Source organism: Cynara cardunculus (assembly GCF_001531365.2).
Source record: "Cynara cardunculus var. scolymus isolate 2C chromosome LG 3, CcrdV1, whole genome shotgun sequence".
NCBI classification, from domain to species: Eukaryota; Viridiplantae; Streptophyta; class Magnoliopsida; order Asterales; family Asteraceae; genus Cynara; species Cynara cardunculus.
In genome coordinates, this window is record NC_037530.1 from 6,113,961 (window position 1) to 6,131,999 (window position 18,039).

At 30.1% G+C, this 18,039-nt stretch overlaps 1 protein-coding gene across 1 annotated transcript; it reads left to right on the forward strand.

Moving 5' to 3' along the window:
* Positions 1 to 6,066: 6,066 nt before the first annotated feature.
* Positions 6,067 to 7,983, forward strand: LOC112508685 (probable protein phosphatase 2C 51). Its single transcript, XM_025113384.1, has 3 exons — positions 6,067 to 6,861; positions 7,246 to 7,351; positions 7,462 to 7,983. Exons 1-3 carry the CDS (start codon positions 6,067 to 6,069, stop codon positions 7,770 to 7,772), a joined length of 1,212 nt encoding a protein of 403 aa, XP_024969152.1. The 3' UTR covers positions 7,773 to 7,983.
* The last annotated feature ends 10,056 nt before the right edge of the window (positions 7,984 to 18,039 follow it).

Sequence of the window (18,039 nt, forward strand, 5' to 3'; positions counted from 1 at the left end):
GCGGAAGTCAACAAAAGTTGACTTTTTAAAATACCGCTGGTAATCCGCCGGAAAAATTCCGGCGGAATTTGTCCGCCGGAAAATCCGCCGGAAATGCCCAGTTTTCTAGTAGTGTGTGTATATGAAAAACATACTTGATAATGTAATTGTCTAATGTATATATTACTAGAAATTCAACAATCATATTAAATCCAAGAAATAAAAGGATATCGAGTTTATCGGGTTGGGTTGAGTTCAAATAATAATAACCCAGTACCTACGGTTTGACAATTTTACAACTCGATTAGACATCAGATTGCTTTCGGTTGGATTATTCCACATCAGGTTGGGTTAGATTGATCGAATTGATGAGGTTGATCGGGTTTTTAAACACTCATAATCTCAATACATTGCACGAATATTAAGCAATAATTGAATTATGTAATCATTAAAATGTTTACACGTTAGCAACTTTTGACGATCACCAATTCTTTTTAAATAATAAATTGCAAAAATATATATTTTTTTAATCAGTGGCGTAGCGTAGACATCAGCCACGAATGTTATAAACAGCATTCTAAAAGTGTCACAATTCTAACTTTAGACTTTTAGTCAAACTTTTCTTCTTCCAATCCAATCTAACCAACTTTAATTCATAAAAGTCTTTCTATTTCTGTTCAAATAATGCATCTATAAAATCTTACCCGATAAGTGAGAGTGATGACTTTTTGCTTATTAGCGTTTACCAGATAAATTGTTGTAACATCTTATCAGTAAGATAAGTGAGAGTGTTAACTCTTACTGACAAGTGTTTTTACTAGGTAAACGTCTGACAAACAACATCTTAATTGCTTAATAAAAATATTTTCTTTACCTTACAAATCTAAGAAAAAAAATTATAAAGTTATTTAATAAAATCTGTTCATTTGGCATCATCTGTTCTGGAACGCTAGGAAATTAACGTTCCACATCTAGGAAATAGATGTTATTTTTCTTGCGATACAATACTATTTGAAGCAAGTATAACTGTAAATTATGTTCGATATTGTAAATTTCAATCCATTAGTGACGTGAATTCAGATAATATAATCTTCAAGTTGCAACGGAGCTCGTCATGTGAGATGTTGCAATCATAAAAAGAATCATACTGAATAATTTTGAACTAGAAAGATGTATTTTTCAGATATTATTATCTTACAGATTTAATATAATTATTAGCATATCAAAATGTAATAAAGTTTAATTTATTCTTATATAATATAACCACTTCTTTTTCTCAATCAATATAATAACAGTTTTAAAATCTTTCATTTTATGCCTGTTTGTTTGGTAACTTGATAATATTATAATATTTGATGACGTGAATACCTGTTTATGAAAGGATTATTTTTTAGAATGGATGGAAAAACTTGACATATAAGATCACTAGATTATTGATTAAAATAAATAAAAAAAATAAAACTTTATTATATTAAATAAAAAAATTTGAAATTGTGTTTACATGATTGAGTTAAAACAATTTTTTTTCATTACACTAATTAAAAACTAACTTGTTTATATATATATATATATATATATATATATATGACGTTTCAAATGCAACTCATCACATTTGTACAACCAATTGAAATATTTATGTAAATTATGAGAGTTTATTTATTATGATTTGAATATTTATAAAAAAATGATTATAGTTCATTAATTATGATCAATACTTTATATTGAAAAACAATCAAAACTTTTATGAAATCAAATATTCATCAAATTAAATGAATGATTAAAATTAAGTTATATTAATTATATAAACATACACGATTACATAATAACCTACCCTCTATGTATATGTATGAGTTAACTTGAATGTAATGAAATTAAGGTAAATTGCATGAAAACGTAACGTACTTTAACTTGATTCCTATTTTGGGCAACATACTTTCAAAACTTTCATTTTGATACCTAAGATGTAAAGTTTTAAACATTTTAATACCTGGGTAACCCGGTGAAGACTAAAAAAAAAGACTAATTTTAGATTTAAAAAAATCCACGTCATTGACCACGTCAGCAAATAATATCGAGTTGGATATCACATCAGCATGATAATCAGTTAACACTTCAACCAGTTACCCGGATACTTAAATTTTTAAAATTTTACATCTTAAGTACCAAAATAAAAATTTTAAAAATAAGTTATCCAAATAAAAATCAAATTAAAATACGTTACTTTTTTATATAATTTATCCATGAAATTATCATGGATTGATGAGGGTATTGATTACAAGGTTTCCTGGAAATTGGGAAGTAGATGTAATAAAAAAGATGAGGAGCCGAAAGTTTAGAAAATTTAAAGCGCCACGTTAACCCCCAACCATCCACTTCCACTTCCACTCCTTTTATTCCGCCAAACAAACCGCTTTTTCTTGTCCCCCCTCCCCCTAATCAATCGTTTTCGTTTTCTAATCGAACAAAAGTTAAAGATGAGAAGCATAAAAATAAATTTGGATTTTTAATTATTTTAAATTTTAAATTTATTTATTAATTGTGTTTATTCTGAAAGTGATCCACTATATCATTTTAATATGTATTTAATGGTGAAGATTTTTTTTTACATTTTTCATTAAAACTGACCTTTAATTTTATTTTTAAAAATTAGTTTGCGTTGAAACTCGAAGTGATGTTAAGCAGTTGCAACGTTTTCATTCTTTATTTTGGTGTAGGTGTACAAAATTGGGACTTGTTTCTATGACAAACCCAATTTAAACAGAATACAAGGTTTGAAGAATTCTAATTTTTTTTATTGTTGATTATTTAATTCGTTTTTATTTTATTTTATTTGAATTTTTATTAATATTTTTGGTGGTTAAGTACTAAAAACCAGTACTTGATTCTTTAAAAAAAATTAGAAGAATAATTATCTCGATTTTAATGTTTCGTTTTATTTTGTCATATGTCGATGTTATAATACGGTTTTTTATGGTTTTGAGAAAAACGATAATGTTTTTAATTTTAAATGAAATATAAAATTGATGATATGTTAATATTTTTTTAAAAAATATATTGATATTAATATCAAATTAACTATTTAAAAATTCTCTTTGTTGTGTAATTTCTTTAATTTAATTTTTATTTTTATAGTTTAGTTTAGGTTTTATAACGAAACAATTTATTTTTGATTTAATAATATAATTTTTTATAATTTAATAATATAATTTTTTATAAATATAATAATTAATGATTATGTTAGAACATAGTGATTATCTTAATTATATTTAGATTTTTTTATATTTAAAATGTAATTTTTATCCGACATTTGATTATGTTTATATGCAGTTAGTTATACGAATTAAAGCACAGAGCTCTAATAAGTTGTACTTACTTATGCATTATTAACTTGTAATCTTGAATTTTAAGTAATATACATCAATAAACATTACTTTATATATAAGAAATGATTTTAAGAGTTTTTATCAAATATTTTATAATACAATATATATTATTTCAGATTTTTTTAATTTATAATATTGGGTTGTTTTTAAATTTAAAATGTTTTGAATATATTGGAATTTTTTTCTAGATACTCAGTTTTTCAAGTTCTTCAACCTAGCCAATCCAATCCATATACATTTAAAATAAATCAATACACACATGTATATATATATATATATATATATATATATTTCGTTTTAAATACAACCAATCGCATTTGTACAACTAATCCAACCTAATAAATTAAAATATTTATGGAAATGATGAGAGCTCATTTATTATGATTTGAATATATATGAAAAATGAATATGATTCATTAATTATGATCAACATTTTATATTAAGAAACAATCAAAACTTCTATGAAATCACATATTAATAAAATAAAATGGACGGTTCAGTTTGGGTTGTATTGGTTGCACAAATGTCAAGGGTTGTATAATAACCAACCCCTCTCTCTTTATATATATATATATATATATATATATATATATATATATATATAGATAGATAGATAGATAGATAGATAGATGGATTCTAATGAGATTATCTCCTTTTCAAAAATTCTATTTGTTACCTATTTTAATAACCTTAATACCAAATTGTTAATAATCAATATTTTTTCAGACAAGTCTTTAATGTAATGTTTGATACGCAGACACAATTGGATATGACAACAGACAGGACAAGAGGGTATGATTGGACAATAATGGACGAGATAAGACTGGACAGAACAAGTGTATGTCCGGTGTTTGGTATGACTAGGACTAGACTTGACAGGATTAGACAAATTGCCCCCAAATGTTATTTTATATTATATATATATATATATATAATAGTTATAATTAACACACATGAAGTAAATAATTTAATTTATAAACATTTTTACACAATCTTCATATACATAAATACAAAATAGTGCCAAATTTGAATTATTTTTCTATATAATTGATGATAGTTTGAAAAAACCCGATTTATAAAAAGGAGAAATTATGTTTTATTCGGTTCAAAAGATTCTTATCAATTGGTGAAGGCACGGAGAAGATTGTTGTAATAACAATGGTTGTGGAAGTAGAAGCATTGGTAATTGGTGGACGATGCTGGTTGTGCAGAACATGAAGATGGTGGTGGTGGCAATCGACATTGCTGGAAGACGTAGTTGTGGCCTATGTCTAGTGGTGGTGGTTATGGTGGAGGTGATGGTGGGAGACGATACTAGTATTGATAGAGATGGAAGGTAATGGTTGCGGAGGACGCGAATATGGTAGATAGTGGTGGGCGACAGTCGTAGTGATAGTCGGTGGTGGTGATGGGCAGTGGTCATGGTAGTAAATGGTGGTTATGGTGAAAGTGAGGTCCCCCATGGTGGTGGCGATGAACGGTGGTAGACGATGGTTGTGGAGGTGGTGAAGAAAGTTGTATAAGAGGAGAAGGTGAAGGTGGCCAACGATGATAGTGGTGGCGTCAATAGACGGTGGTGATTAGTGGCCCATGATAGTTATGAAGGTGGTGGAGATGGTTGTTGTAGTAGAAGAGAAAGTGGTGATGGCCAAATGGCAGTAGCGATGAATAGTGGTGGTCGATGGCTTATAGTGGTTGTAGAGGTGATGATAGACGTTGGTCAATGGTGGTTATTGAGGTAGTGGGGGAGGTGGAGGTGGCCGATGGTGGCTACTGGTGGTGACAACAGCCGCAACTAACGGTGATGACCATTAAACAAATATCATATTAAGGTTATATATCAAACGAGGTTTAATTAGTAATGTTTTAGTTTATATTTCATTATTGTTCCACACACTTTGGTTGTTTCACATTGTCCCGAATTGTCTCAGTTCTTATCCATCTCCTATGTCATAACAAACATAGGACAATGAGTTCTTGTCCTATCCCACGTCATCAAACGTGGGACAGTGAGTTTTGTTTCATCCTATCATAACATGTCTCATGTACCAAACGCAGCCCAAACGAACTAAAACAAACAATATATCAGTTAAAACCGAGGCAAAGTAAATCTTTTTAAAACTTAATTAATAATCCATAAGAAAAAATAACCTCAAATTAAATACCAACTAAATCAAATTTCATAGCATATTCATACATTTATCTTTCATTTGTTGATTTTCCAACAAAAATAAGTACTAAAAATATTTTTATACCACTTCATAAAAGGCTTAACAACACGTCAAATAACATAATTAATCTTAAAATAAATAATAATTTATTTTCATAGTTATTTAGGGGATGTATGAGATTGTTTATTTGAAACAACTTATGTTTTAAAAAAAAAAACACTTATCAATGTATTATAAGTCAGAATGGTATAACTTCTTCAAAAACTTTTTATTACCGGTTTGATACCGTTATAAGTTGTTCATTCAAACACTCAAAAGTGTTTATTACCGATGTCATACCGGAATAAATCAATAAATTGTATTTATAAGCAATTTTAAACACCCTTTATTTAAAAAAAAAAAAAACAATGAAAAAGATATTTAAATTAAATTATTAATAAAAAGTATCTATAGATATTTTATAGAGAATAAATATTATTTGATAAGAATCCAATTTCCACCGGCCACGTACCCCCCGATACACCGAATCTGTGATGACTACGTGTACTTCCGTCCTGCCTGGTGGGTGCTGTTTCCCATACTTGACCGCCGAAATCCACCATTTCTACGTCCCCATCTCTCCCTATACATATCCTTCTCTTCCAACAAACTACATTTCAAAATCGATTACTGTTTCTTCGATCGTGAACATGATGATTGCCAACATGGAACACACCATTTCATCGTCGCCTTCCTTGACTAGTTGCCGCCAATCGGCTGGTTTTTCCGATAAATCAGACGCTGTTCTTTCTCGTCGGAGGAGAACGGAACTCCGACGGTTGAAGCTTTTGACGTCAAATGGATCGGATGATTGTTTATCCAAGAGGAGGCGGTTTGAAAACATTGAGAACGAAGGCGATCATGATTTTCCTTATCATTCGTCGGTCATCGGACGGCGGAGGGAGATGGAGGATGCTGTTAGGATAGACTTAGGGTTTGTTCACGATGATGACTCGAGGAAGTTTGATTTCTACGGGGTTTATGATGGTCATGGTGGTTCGCGGGTTGCGTACGCTTGCCGTGAGCGGTTACACAAGCTGTTGGCGGGGGAGATGGAGATGAAAAATGGAACCACGGCGGCGGAGGAGATGAATTGGGAGGATTTGATGGTGGAGTGTTTTTCGAAGATGGATGATGAGGTGAACGAAACTGATCTCGTCGGATCAATGGGTTCGACGGCGGTTGTTGCGGTGGTTGGTGATAAAGAGATAGTGATTGCCAATTGCGGTGATTCAAGAGCCGTCCTCTCCGCCGGTGGCGCCGCCATGCCATTGTCCAATGATCATAAGGTGTTAATAACGGCTGTATGTTAAATTTGAATTCAAAATTAACAATTAATAAATCATTTACAATTTAATTAGGAAGAAAAAATAAAGTGAACCTGTATGATTAGTTTGAGTTTGACTTTAAAGGTCAAAAGTATCAGGAGGTCTCAGGTTCAAATCTAAGGAGGAATAAAAATCCCCTTGTGGCCACGGATGTTCAAATACGGTGACTCCGGGATATCTGCAAAGCAAGTGGTCGCTTTGAGATTAGTCAGCTCGCATAGCGGGTTGGATATCCAATTCCATGTTAATAAAAAAAGTGATGCAAATAATTTTTTCTGCAAAAATTTAAATAGAAATCTTGATTATGTTTGACGAATATACTAATAATTAAGTTCGACTTTGCAGCCCGATAGACCCGATGAGTTGGAAAGGATCGAACACTTGGGTGGACGAGTGATTGATTGGAACGGGCAACGTGTGTTGGGAGTTCTCGCTACATCGAGATCGATAGGTATGAACCAAAAAACGTATTTAAATTTGATCTACTTTTATGTTTTTAAACACTGGAACATAAATCAATTATGAGACGATTTATCGAGCGTTTATATTTAAATTATGCAGGTGATAAACAATTAAAACCGTATGTAACAGCAAAACCAGAGGTGATTGTACATAAAAGAGACGGTATAGAAGAATTTATGATACTAGCTAGCGATGGATTATGGGATGTCATGTCTAACGATTTGGCATGTCATGTCGTGAGAAAATGTCTAGATGGGCGGATTTTTCGAAGGAGATCGCAACAAATGAATGCTACCATGAAAGGGAACAAACCCAGAGCGACAAATGCAGCTGTAGTCTTAACGGAACTAGCAATTGCTCGTGGCAGCAAAGATAATATAAGTGTTATTGTCGTGAATCTTAAAGATTAGATCTCTGACGATTGTTAAGGGTGGTGTCGTCACCTTCCTTTTTTTTTTTCCCATCCATTGTGATTCATTTTCGTGTTTTTGATGGCTTTTGTAAGTAATGCCATTTGTGTTTTTAAAGGCTTGTTTAACTTCGACTTCTGTTCTAATAATACAAATGTTGTATATATGTATACTAATATTGGTTATATCAGTAAAAGTTATACTTTATCTGTATGGTGATCAGTGTTTTAAAAAAGCATGTCATGACAGCCACCATGGTACACTGTGACTCAAGATAGTCTCATACACCACGTTAGCCCCATGGTCTGATTTTTAAGGCGTTTGATTCGTTTACTTTTTACCTTTTAGTGTTTTGCTGTATAATTATCTAATTCAAATTGGTCAATATCATTAATTTATGGATTAATAACGTAAAATGTTGTTATCTATACTATATTATAAAGTATTTGACAAAAACTCTTACAAACCATTTTTTATGCATAAAGTACTGTTTATTAATGTATGTTACTTAAAACTCAAGATTAGAAATAGATTATGCGTAAGTACAACTTATTAAAGCTTCATATCTAAATTTGTGTAACTAACTGCAGATAAACATAATCAAATACATTATAAACATATCATTTTAAATATAAAAAATCTAAAATATAATTAGGATAATTATTGAGTTTTAAGAGAATACTTAATTATTATCTTTATAAAATGTTATATTATTAAACCAAAAATAAATTATTTCATTATTAAACTTAAATTAAATTATAATAAACTTAAATTAAATTATAATAAATCAAAATAAACTAAAGAAATTACATAAAAATTGAGAATTTTTAAATAATTGATTTGATATTAACATTGATATATTTTTTTCAAAAATAAAATCATTATTGTTTTTTTAAAAACACATAAAATCGTATTATAACATCGACAGAGACAAATAATAAAATAGAACATTAAAATCGAGATATATCTCACTGCATTGTGCGAGTACTTTTCTAGTATCTCATAATGTATATGATATAAAGATTCTTGTCGTGGCACCTAAAGCTTGATGTTTGACCTATCGTCATGCCACTTGTCACATCATTTAGAACCTTGATGGTGATCCATTTGTTTCCTCGAGTAAATCCCGAAAAACATCGGGCAGGAGATTAGGGTTTTGAGCATATGGACTTCGTATTTATGGATATGATTGGAGCTAAATTTTTGTCCAATCTTCAAACTAAAGGTTTGTTGATAGTTAAATTTGCTTTTAGCTGATTGCTTAATACTTGAGACTTTATAGTCCAATCCATGTGGATACAATCTTGGTTTTTACCACTTCACTACTAGAAACGGAGTATCACTGACGACATTTTGTCGACGACCACTTTTCCGGTGATTTTCGACGAATCACCGATGAAATTGAGTATCACGTGACACAATAGGGTTGCATTGGCAGTCTGTCGTTAATAAAAAAACCATCGACGGATGATAAAATAATTTACTTTTTATTAATGTCCGTCAGTAACCCGTCGGTAATTACCAACGGATCTCGACAGATTATTAAATAATTTAATTTTTGTTTATTTTTATGAAATCTTTATCCATCCTTTGGTAATTACCTACGGATGATCATTAGGTAATTATCGACGGATTTTGTATCCCGTCGGTAATTACCTAAGAACCACCGACGCCTTGGATTTTTTTTGTTGATGTATGCATCTATATGTATGTATGTTTTGCTCAATGATGGATGTTTACTTGTATATATATATATATATATATATATATATATATATATATACACGTATATGAATACACGAATGTATTATCTATATATACACGGTATAGATTGATATATTAATATAGTGCATATATATATATATATATATATATACACATATATGTGTGTATCGGTTTTCATATATCGGAGACATTCTTTTAAGAGTTTGTTAATTTTTGAGATCTGTGAGATCCAATTTAAATCACAAAAGATTTGTTGAAAAAATCCTAATATAAATTAAAAAACTTCTCTTTCTCTTTCCTATTTTTTCTTCCAAACATGTCTCTTTCAATTAGAAAAATGCTCTTCCATCGAAGAAAAAACATCTTTATACAATATTTTCTCAACCTGTACGAACATATTAATCTACACAAACAACTGTATCTATACAAAACTTAATGAAAACAAACTAAGAGGGTGTTTGAGATTGCTTATTTGAAACAACTTATGTTTTTCTACAAAAAAAACACTTATCAATTTATTATAAGTCAGAAGGGTTTAAAATCTGTAAAAACTCTTTATTACCGGTTTGATACTGGTATAAATTATTTATCCAAACACTCAAAAATACTTATTACAGATACCACATTAAAATAAGTCAATAAAATATATTTATAAACAATCTCAAACACCCCTAAACAACCCCTAACCCATGAGCACTTGGCCATAAGCCGTGAATTCATCCACAAATTCAAGTTTTTGAGATGATTTGTAATCAGCCCCCTGACTTTGGCCTAATTACGCTATGAACCCTCATCCAAACCTTGTTTGTCACATTCCATCCCTTGGTTCTGTTTTTTACACTCTCACTTATTTTTCTTAATTATTTATTTACTTAACGATCTTAAAATTCACTTTAATGAAAAAAGTGGAATACCAACAATTTTGGGTTTGGTTTGATTTACTTTATTGGGCCAAATAGTCTACTTTTACAATTGGGCCAAAGAGTGTTAGATTGATGCTATGAGCCCATAAGAAATTTCTCATAATTACGATGACACATAAAAAATAAATATTTTTAATATTCAGTAGAAGGGTACTCGCATAATAAAGCGATACATCTCGATTTTGATGTTTTTTTTTGTCTTAGCCGATGTTGCAATATGGTTATGTGATTTTGAAAAAATAATAATTTTATTTTTGAATAAAATATAAATATGAATATATAATAAAACTTTGAAAAAAATTAGATCGATATTAGTATCAAAGTAAGTATTTAAAATTTCTTATGTTTTTTTGTAATTTTTTAGTTTATTTTTTTAATTTAATTTAATTTAGATTTAATAATATAAATTTTTATAAAATAATAATTAAATATTTGGTTAAAACTCATTGATTATCCTAATTATATTTTAGATTTTTTATATTTAAAATGAGATGTTTATTCTCTATTTGATTATGTTTATTTGTAGTTAGTTATACGAATTAAAACACAAAGCTTTAATAAGTTGTACTTATGCATAACTTATTTGTAATCTTGAATTTTAAGTAATATACATCAATAAACAGTACTTCATATATAAAAAATTATTTTTAAGAGTTTTTGTCAAATACTTTATAATATACTATAGATAAAAATAATCATCAAGTCAAAATTGTTGGTGAACAAAATACGAGCTGACATGAGAAGCAAGTTTCAAACGATTCTTATTTATTTGGTTTAGAATAATAATTTTCTATAAAAAATAGTATATGGAAACGGTAAACCGTAAAACCAAAAATAATTGTAATAAAAATCAATCAATACGATATGCTACAAAAACATAAAGGAAAGTATATTTGCTTCCATTTATGATCAAATAAGAGTGTTACCATCGATATCGTATAATATCACTAATGAAATGTTGATTCTATTTATAGCAAGATATCGATGTTAAAGAAACACGATTACGTCTTTTTATCCCTTTATCAAAATTGTTGGCTTCACGATCCTATCTTTACGTCTTGTGATGTGCTAAAAAGCTCCAAGATCCTATTAAAATCAATGTTCCTCGTGTCGTCCTCGATGGGTAAGCAGTGGATAGTCGTGGTTTGGATCTATCTTTACCCGATTTAGCGCTCTCGAAATAAACTCGTGTTTGGTAGTTTGTGTTGTGGTGACCATGATGACTTGTTGATCGATATCCAAATTGGTTCTCTTATCGGGCTAAAGCTTTATCTGGGTCTTGGATGATGTGGTGGTGTACTCCGGCTGCCTGTTCTTGTTACTGGGTTATGATATTCATTTTGTTAACATGAGTAAATAAAACTAACAAACTGAAGCATGTGTATTCCTTGTCTTTATATGATTTGTCTTCATATCAGTAAATAAAACTCAAAATCGTATGCAATCATTACAAGCAACCAGATCTTTTCTGACTGAATTATTTATTACAGATCGACAGCACATGTGCTAATTAATAATAGTTATTATAGACCTGTTACACCAGTTAGTAAAGGTATACCAGTACAGGTATTTACGTACATCGATAATGGCGAGGACCAAGTCATCACTAATAGACCAGTATAAAAAGGGTCAAAATTACTTGCACGAAAAATGTTCTCTTCATTTTTTTTATCAGTCTTCTCTATTCTCGTATTATATCAGAAATTGACGTTTTTTTGCGAGCTTGTACAAACAGTTATACACTTTATGAATCAGATTTTGTTTCATTAAATATGTAGACTTTAAAAAGAATCAACTAAAATTACTCTTAGAAATACATATATAAATATTTTCTTGCTATTTTTTTCTATATGTTTATCTACGGTTGTAAAACGTATGTTACGTTTATTTGTGTAAATACATAAATGGTTATGAAGTTTACCTTCATGACTTGGGATCATGTAAGACCAAAGGTTTTTCGTGAGACCCGTAATACCAATTCTTAACCCTTGGATTAGATTTACAATCTGAACATTCATAATCACAAAATTGCCACGAGTTGCCACCGTGCAACTTTAAACCATTAGATCGTTAGCTTATAAAGTTGATCAATGAACATAAATTGGTTTTACGAGTCTCACTAAAAACCCTTGGTCTCACGTGAACCCAATCCTTACGTTCATTCCTACCTTCCAACTCTTTTTAGTAATTATCAGCTTTAGATAAGTATTTAATTAAATTTCTAAAATAATATTTTCAACCTCTAAATTTTGAAATTTCTTAAACTGTTTCTAGGTTTACCACAAACAAGTTTTCGAACTATAAGCTTTTAAAAGGTACACTTTCCAAAAATAAAATTTTCATGAATTTATTTTCTAATAGAGGTGTTCAAAAACACCGTTCCACTATTAAAACCAGTCGAAGCAAATCAATTCGGACCATTTTTGGCGGTTTGAACGGTTTGTTGGTCTGGTTTAGTCTGAAGAATAGTCAAACCGCTCGGTTCGATCCATGCTAATCGACCGCCAAAATACATATCTGTGAATTATGTTTAGTTTTCATGTTGTAAGCTCAATTTTTACGGCACAACTAAAAAAACCTGTCCAATACATTAAAAGTTTTTAGTTTTCATTTTCAATTGTATACGTTCCTTAAATTGACCAAAATTCATTAAAAATCAAAATCCAAAAATCTCAATCGTTCGTTGACTTGCTCAATATTTGTCTCAAATTCCAATTTTTATGGTCTGATTTAACCAATTTGGTCACTTCCAAAAAATTCTTAAACCGTCGGAGTGTTCATGGATTGAGTTGATCGGGTTGAAGACATTTGAACAATCCAACCAAATGTTTGCGGTTTGAAAAATCTTAACTCAAACCAAAGTGCAACCAACCCAAGCCGTAGGGTTAGTCGGGTTGATACTTTGGTACATTTAAATATTATTCTAATCTTGAATATGTTATTTCTTTACTCATAATTTATTTTTCATCACCAACCATTTGATACAACTTATCCATATTTCTTACGTATATCTCATTCAGTTAATTTTCTCAATTTACATATATATGTTCACAATTACTGAACATATATACGAATGAGTTATATAGAGATGTGAATAGATTGAAAATATGTATATATGAAAAACATAAATGATAGTGTAATTGTTATATATATATATATATATATATATATATATATATATATATATACTAACAAAAATTTAACAATCATATTAAATCAAAGAAATAAAAGGATATCGAGTTCATCGGGTTGGGTTAAGTTCAAATAATAATAATCCAATACCTATGATTTGATAATTTTACAACTCGATTAGACATCGGATTGCTTCGGGTTAGATTATTTCGCGTTAGGTCAGATTGGGTTGCTCGGTTTGGTCGGGTTTTTGAGTACCCTTAGGTTCAACTTCACAAACCAAACTTATTTTCTATTTTTGTGAATTTTATGACGTAGTACTTGACATAGGATAAAAAGCATATTTTCGAAGACGTGGGGAATTAACCTCCACAACATAAAAGGCAAACAAGAGTGGCTCTCCCCCTTTTGTACTTGCACCGACGCATCCATTTTATTAGATTTAACACGTGCTTACTTTTATTTTTATTTTATGTATTTTTAATTAAAATATTATTAAATTCTCAAATTTTATGTATTTTTTTATTAAAACAGCAGGTTGATCCAGTAACTGTAGTCACCTATTTGATTATTGATTTAACACTAAGTTAATAAAAATGTCCCTGATGGTTGGTTCTACGCTTCATGGTTTCCTCTTCACCGCTCCGTTCACTGTTTTGTTCACTGTTCGGTGTTCAAATATCATCCCTTGCAGCCTTCCACCATACCCGTTAGTCCTTGTTGCACTTTGTTTTCAAATGGGTTTCCAACATGTGTTGTGGGTAGATTTGACAAACAAAAAAACAACAGGCTGATCCATCAAAAGAATTTGACTTTGCAAGAATTAAAATGAAATTTAATAGAATTTGACCATGTGTTTGGTTGGTAGGAACCGGAAGGAGATCTCTCAAAAGAATTGGAATATCCAACTTTGTTTGGACCACCCGAGCCTCCCCACCCATATCGACCACCATGTTATTACTTTAGTCGTCACAGCTACCACCCCACCCTTACTCTCACGTCCTGCCTCCCCCTACCGCCCACCCACACCCTACCGACCACCATGCCACTACTGTCATCATCAATATGCTTAAATAAAATTAGTGAGAGAATAAACATATGCATAAATAAAGAAGTCGAAAAATTATTATGACCGTAAAATTAAGCATACATAAATAGGGTTGGGTTCCAGTGAAGAGGGAAGTTATGATGAGAAGCGTAAAAAGAGATATCCACCCTTAGATCAATCATAATTGAATGTCAATACTGAGGGTGCACCAAGATGCACCGAATCAATTACCTTCTAAAGCTCAATCCATGGACGGATATGAGATTAAAAGTGATCAAGGGTTCATATCTTTTTTTACGTTTTTCACCATAACTTCCCTTCTATCATTCGCCTGCATAAATAATGGTTATTATAAGCATAAAAGCATAAGTAAATGTTAGTATATGCATAAATAAAATAAAGGCATACCTTAATTATTTTTGGCATTTTATCTTCTTAACATATAGTATTAAGGAAATACATATTTTGATTAGAACTCTCTGACAACGTGTTATAAATTAGCAGTGATTATCACTAAATTAGCAATAACAGTAACAATTCATGATCAGAAAAAAAAGACAATACTTCATAAACTCCTATTCATTTACATGGGTTAAAAAGGTCACAAGTTCAAATCCAATAAGTAATAAAAATCCTCTTGTGGCCACGGAGGTTCAAATACGGTAACTCCGGGCTATCTGCAAAGCAGGAGGTCATCCTGGAATTAGTCGGCTCGCATAGCGAGTTAGATATCCAAGTTAATAAAAAATAATAATAACACCTTGTTGATTTAACATAGGAGTTGAAAATAATTATCCATATGTTACACCAATCCCTCATTATTTATAACAATAATTCCATATTTTTAATTTATTTAGAGTTTTATTTATACGATTGTATTTGTTAAGTGTTATAAATTTAACCCTAATATTTTTTCTTGCAATAACTTTATAAATGACAATATTTATATATTATGTGATTGCTCAATAAAAATCAACATATGTCAGAATATATGTTTATCCAAACTTATGATCAAAATGTGATTTGGTCATAAACCTCAATTTGTTGGGATAATTTGTTTTCAAATGAAAACCAAGTAATTTATACTTCCAAAATACATAAATGTATAAAATCAAAATGTGCATAAATGCATCATCCTCAAGATATTTGATAAATATCAAAGGAAAACATTTTAGACTCCAAAATAGACATTTTTGGCATGTACAAAGTTTTCACAAATCAACTTAGAACTCACCTTACTAGGTTAGGTTAAACCCAGGTTCCAAACTCGTATCTAGCTTCCAAAACAACGAAAACTTAATATCCACAAGCATCCATGTCTATAAACTTTATCTAGGCCACAACCAACCTAGAAATGCACCGAAAGCAACCCCAAAATCAGATCCATAACAAAAACCGTAATTTGATTATCATGACTTTGTAACCATAATAACAGTTTTTAAACTGTTTGATAAATTCAATATTAATTTTGATTTTTAGAGAGAATTTTCAGATTTTATATTTTATTATTATCTTCTCTGAAATTATTTTCTGATTCTGCACTATCTAAAATAAAATACTGAAAACTCAGAAGCACCAAATCCTTAAGATACATGCGAGAAAGATCATACAGATGGTGTGAGTTCATGTAAAGAACCCTCGTTTTTACTATTACTGATCATACGGGAGGTGTGATTAGTTCCTGTAACGAATTTCCATTTTCTTAGTATTCAATTCCAAACAGTCATTTTTAATGTGTTAGTTTTTTGAAAATCAATTTTACATTTCATTGAGGAGCTGTTTGATGATCTTTATATGTGAATGTTGATCGGAAAAATATAATTTAAAATAAAAGTTTTTACAAAATAAGGTTTTGTTCCTGATATGTAATATTTTTCCTCAAAATTAATGCAACAATATCTTCACTTTGTAGTCATTAAAATACATCATTAACATTGGCGGGGTCCAAGGAGTAGCTCGACCCCAACCAGGGGCTTTGTCCCTTGGACCCCGCCACCGGGGGCGTTACCTCCGAACCCTCGTCATTTAGGGGCTTCGCCCCTAAATCAAAATAAACTCAAAAAAGTGTGCACTCCGCACCTTCCTTACTTGTTCGATATTTATTATGATTACATTGGTCAACAAATTAATCTCATTACACTTAAATGACATTAGTGATACAAATCACAAACATGAAGTCATTAGATATTGGTTATTTTTCTCAGACTTACAACATAGCTATGAATTGTTTTGTTCCAGACTTAGTTCCATAGTTTATTCCCAGACTTATAATACAACTCTGAACTCCTCTTCAGAGTTGAAGTTTAGAGTTACGTTTTTGAGTTATAAGAAGTCAAAATTCTTGTGACTCAGAGTTATGCTCATAGATACTTTCTAGACTTAGAAGACAACTCTGAATTCTTCTTATTCAGAGTTAAGTCCAGAGTTATTTTCCAGCTAACAATAAAACTCTGAATTCTTGTGTTTTAGAGTTAATGTTCAGAGTTTTCTTTTAGATATGAGAAAAAATCTCAACTCATTTTCCTCATTTAAAATACCCGGTATATTAGTTAAATAGAGATTAGATATTAGAGAGAAGACTGAAATAAGAAGGTATTTTTAAACTAATTTTTGTGGTGTATTTTGAAGAGTTCATAAAAGAAAGTCTCCCTTAAATATAAACCATGTATTTAAAATATGAAGATATCATATTTAAGATAACAAATTAAACCTGGTATATAAAACCAGATTAAATATACTTGATATATTCCTTCCGAAAATAAAACTTATAAAGTTATATATATATAGACTTGGGATCATGTGAGACCAATGGTTTTTCGTGAGACCCGTAAGACCAATTCTCAACCCTTGGATTAGATTTACAATCGTCAGATCTGAACATTTATAAACGCCACGAGACTTCTCACTAATTACGAAATTGCCACCTTGCAACTTTGCAACCATTAGATCATTAATTCATAAATTTGATCAATGAACATAAATTGGTCTTACGGGTCTCACGAAAAACTTTTGGTCTCACGTGAACCCAACCCTATATATATATACTAGAAGCGTACTCGCACAATGCAGCGAGATATATCATGATTTTAATATTTCATTTTATTATTTATCTCGGTTGATGTTATAATATGACTTTATGTGATTTTGAGAAAGCGATGATGTTTTTATTTTTGAATAAAATATATGTTTGAGGATATCATAAAAATTTGACTAAAAATTATCGATATTAGTATCAAATTAACTATTTGAAATTCCTCATTTTTTTATAATTTTTTAATTCAATTTTTTTATAATTTAATTTATGTATAATAACGAAATAAATTTATATTTAGTTTACTAATATAATTTTTTTATAAAGATAATAATTATTTATTTTGTTGGAACTCGATAATTATTCTAATTATATTTTAGATTTTTTATATTTTAAAATGAAATATTC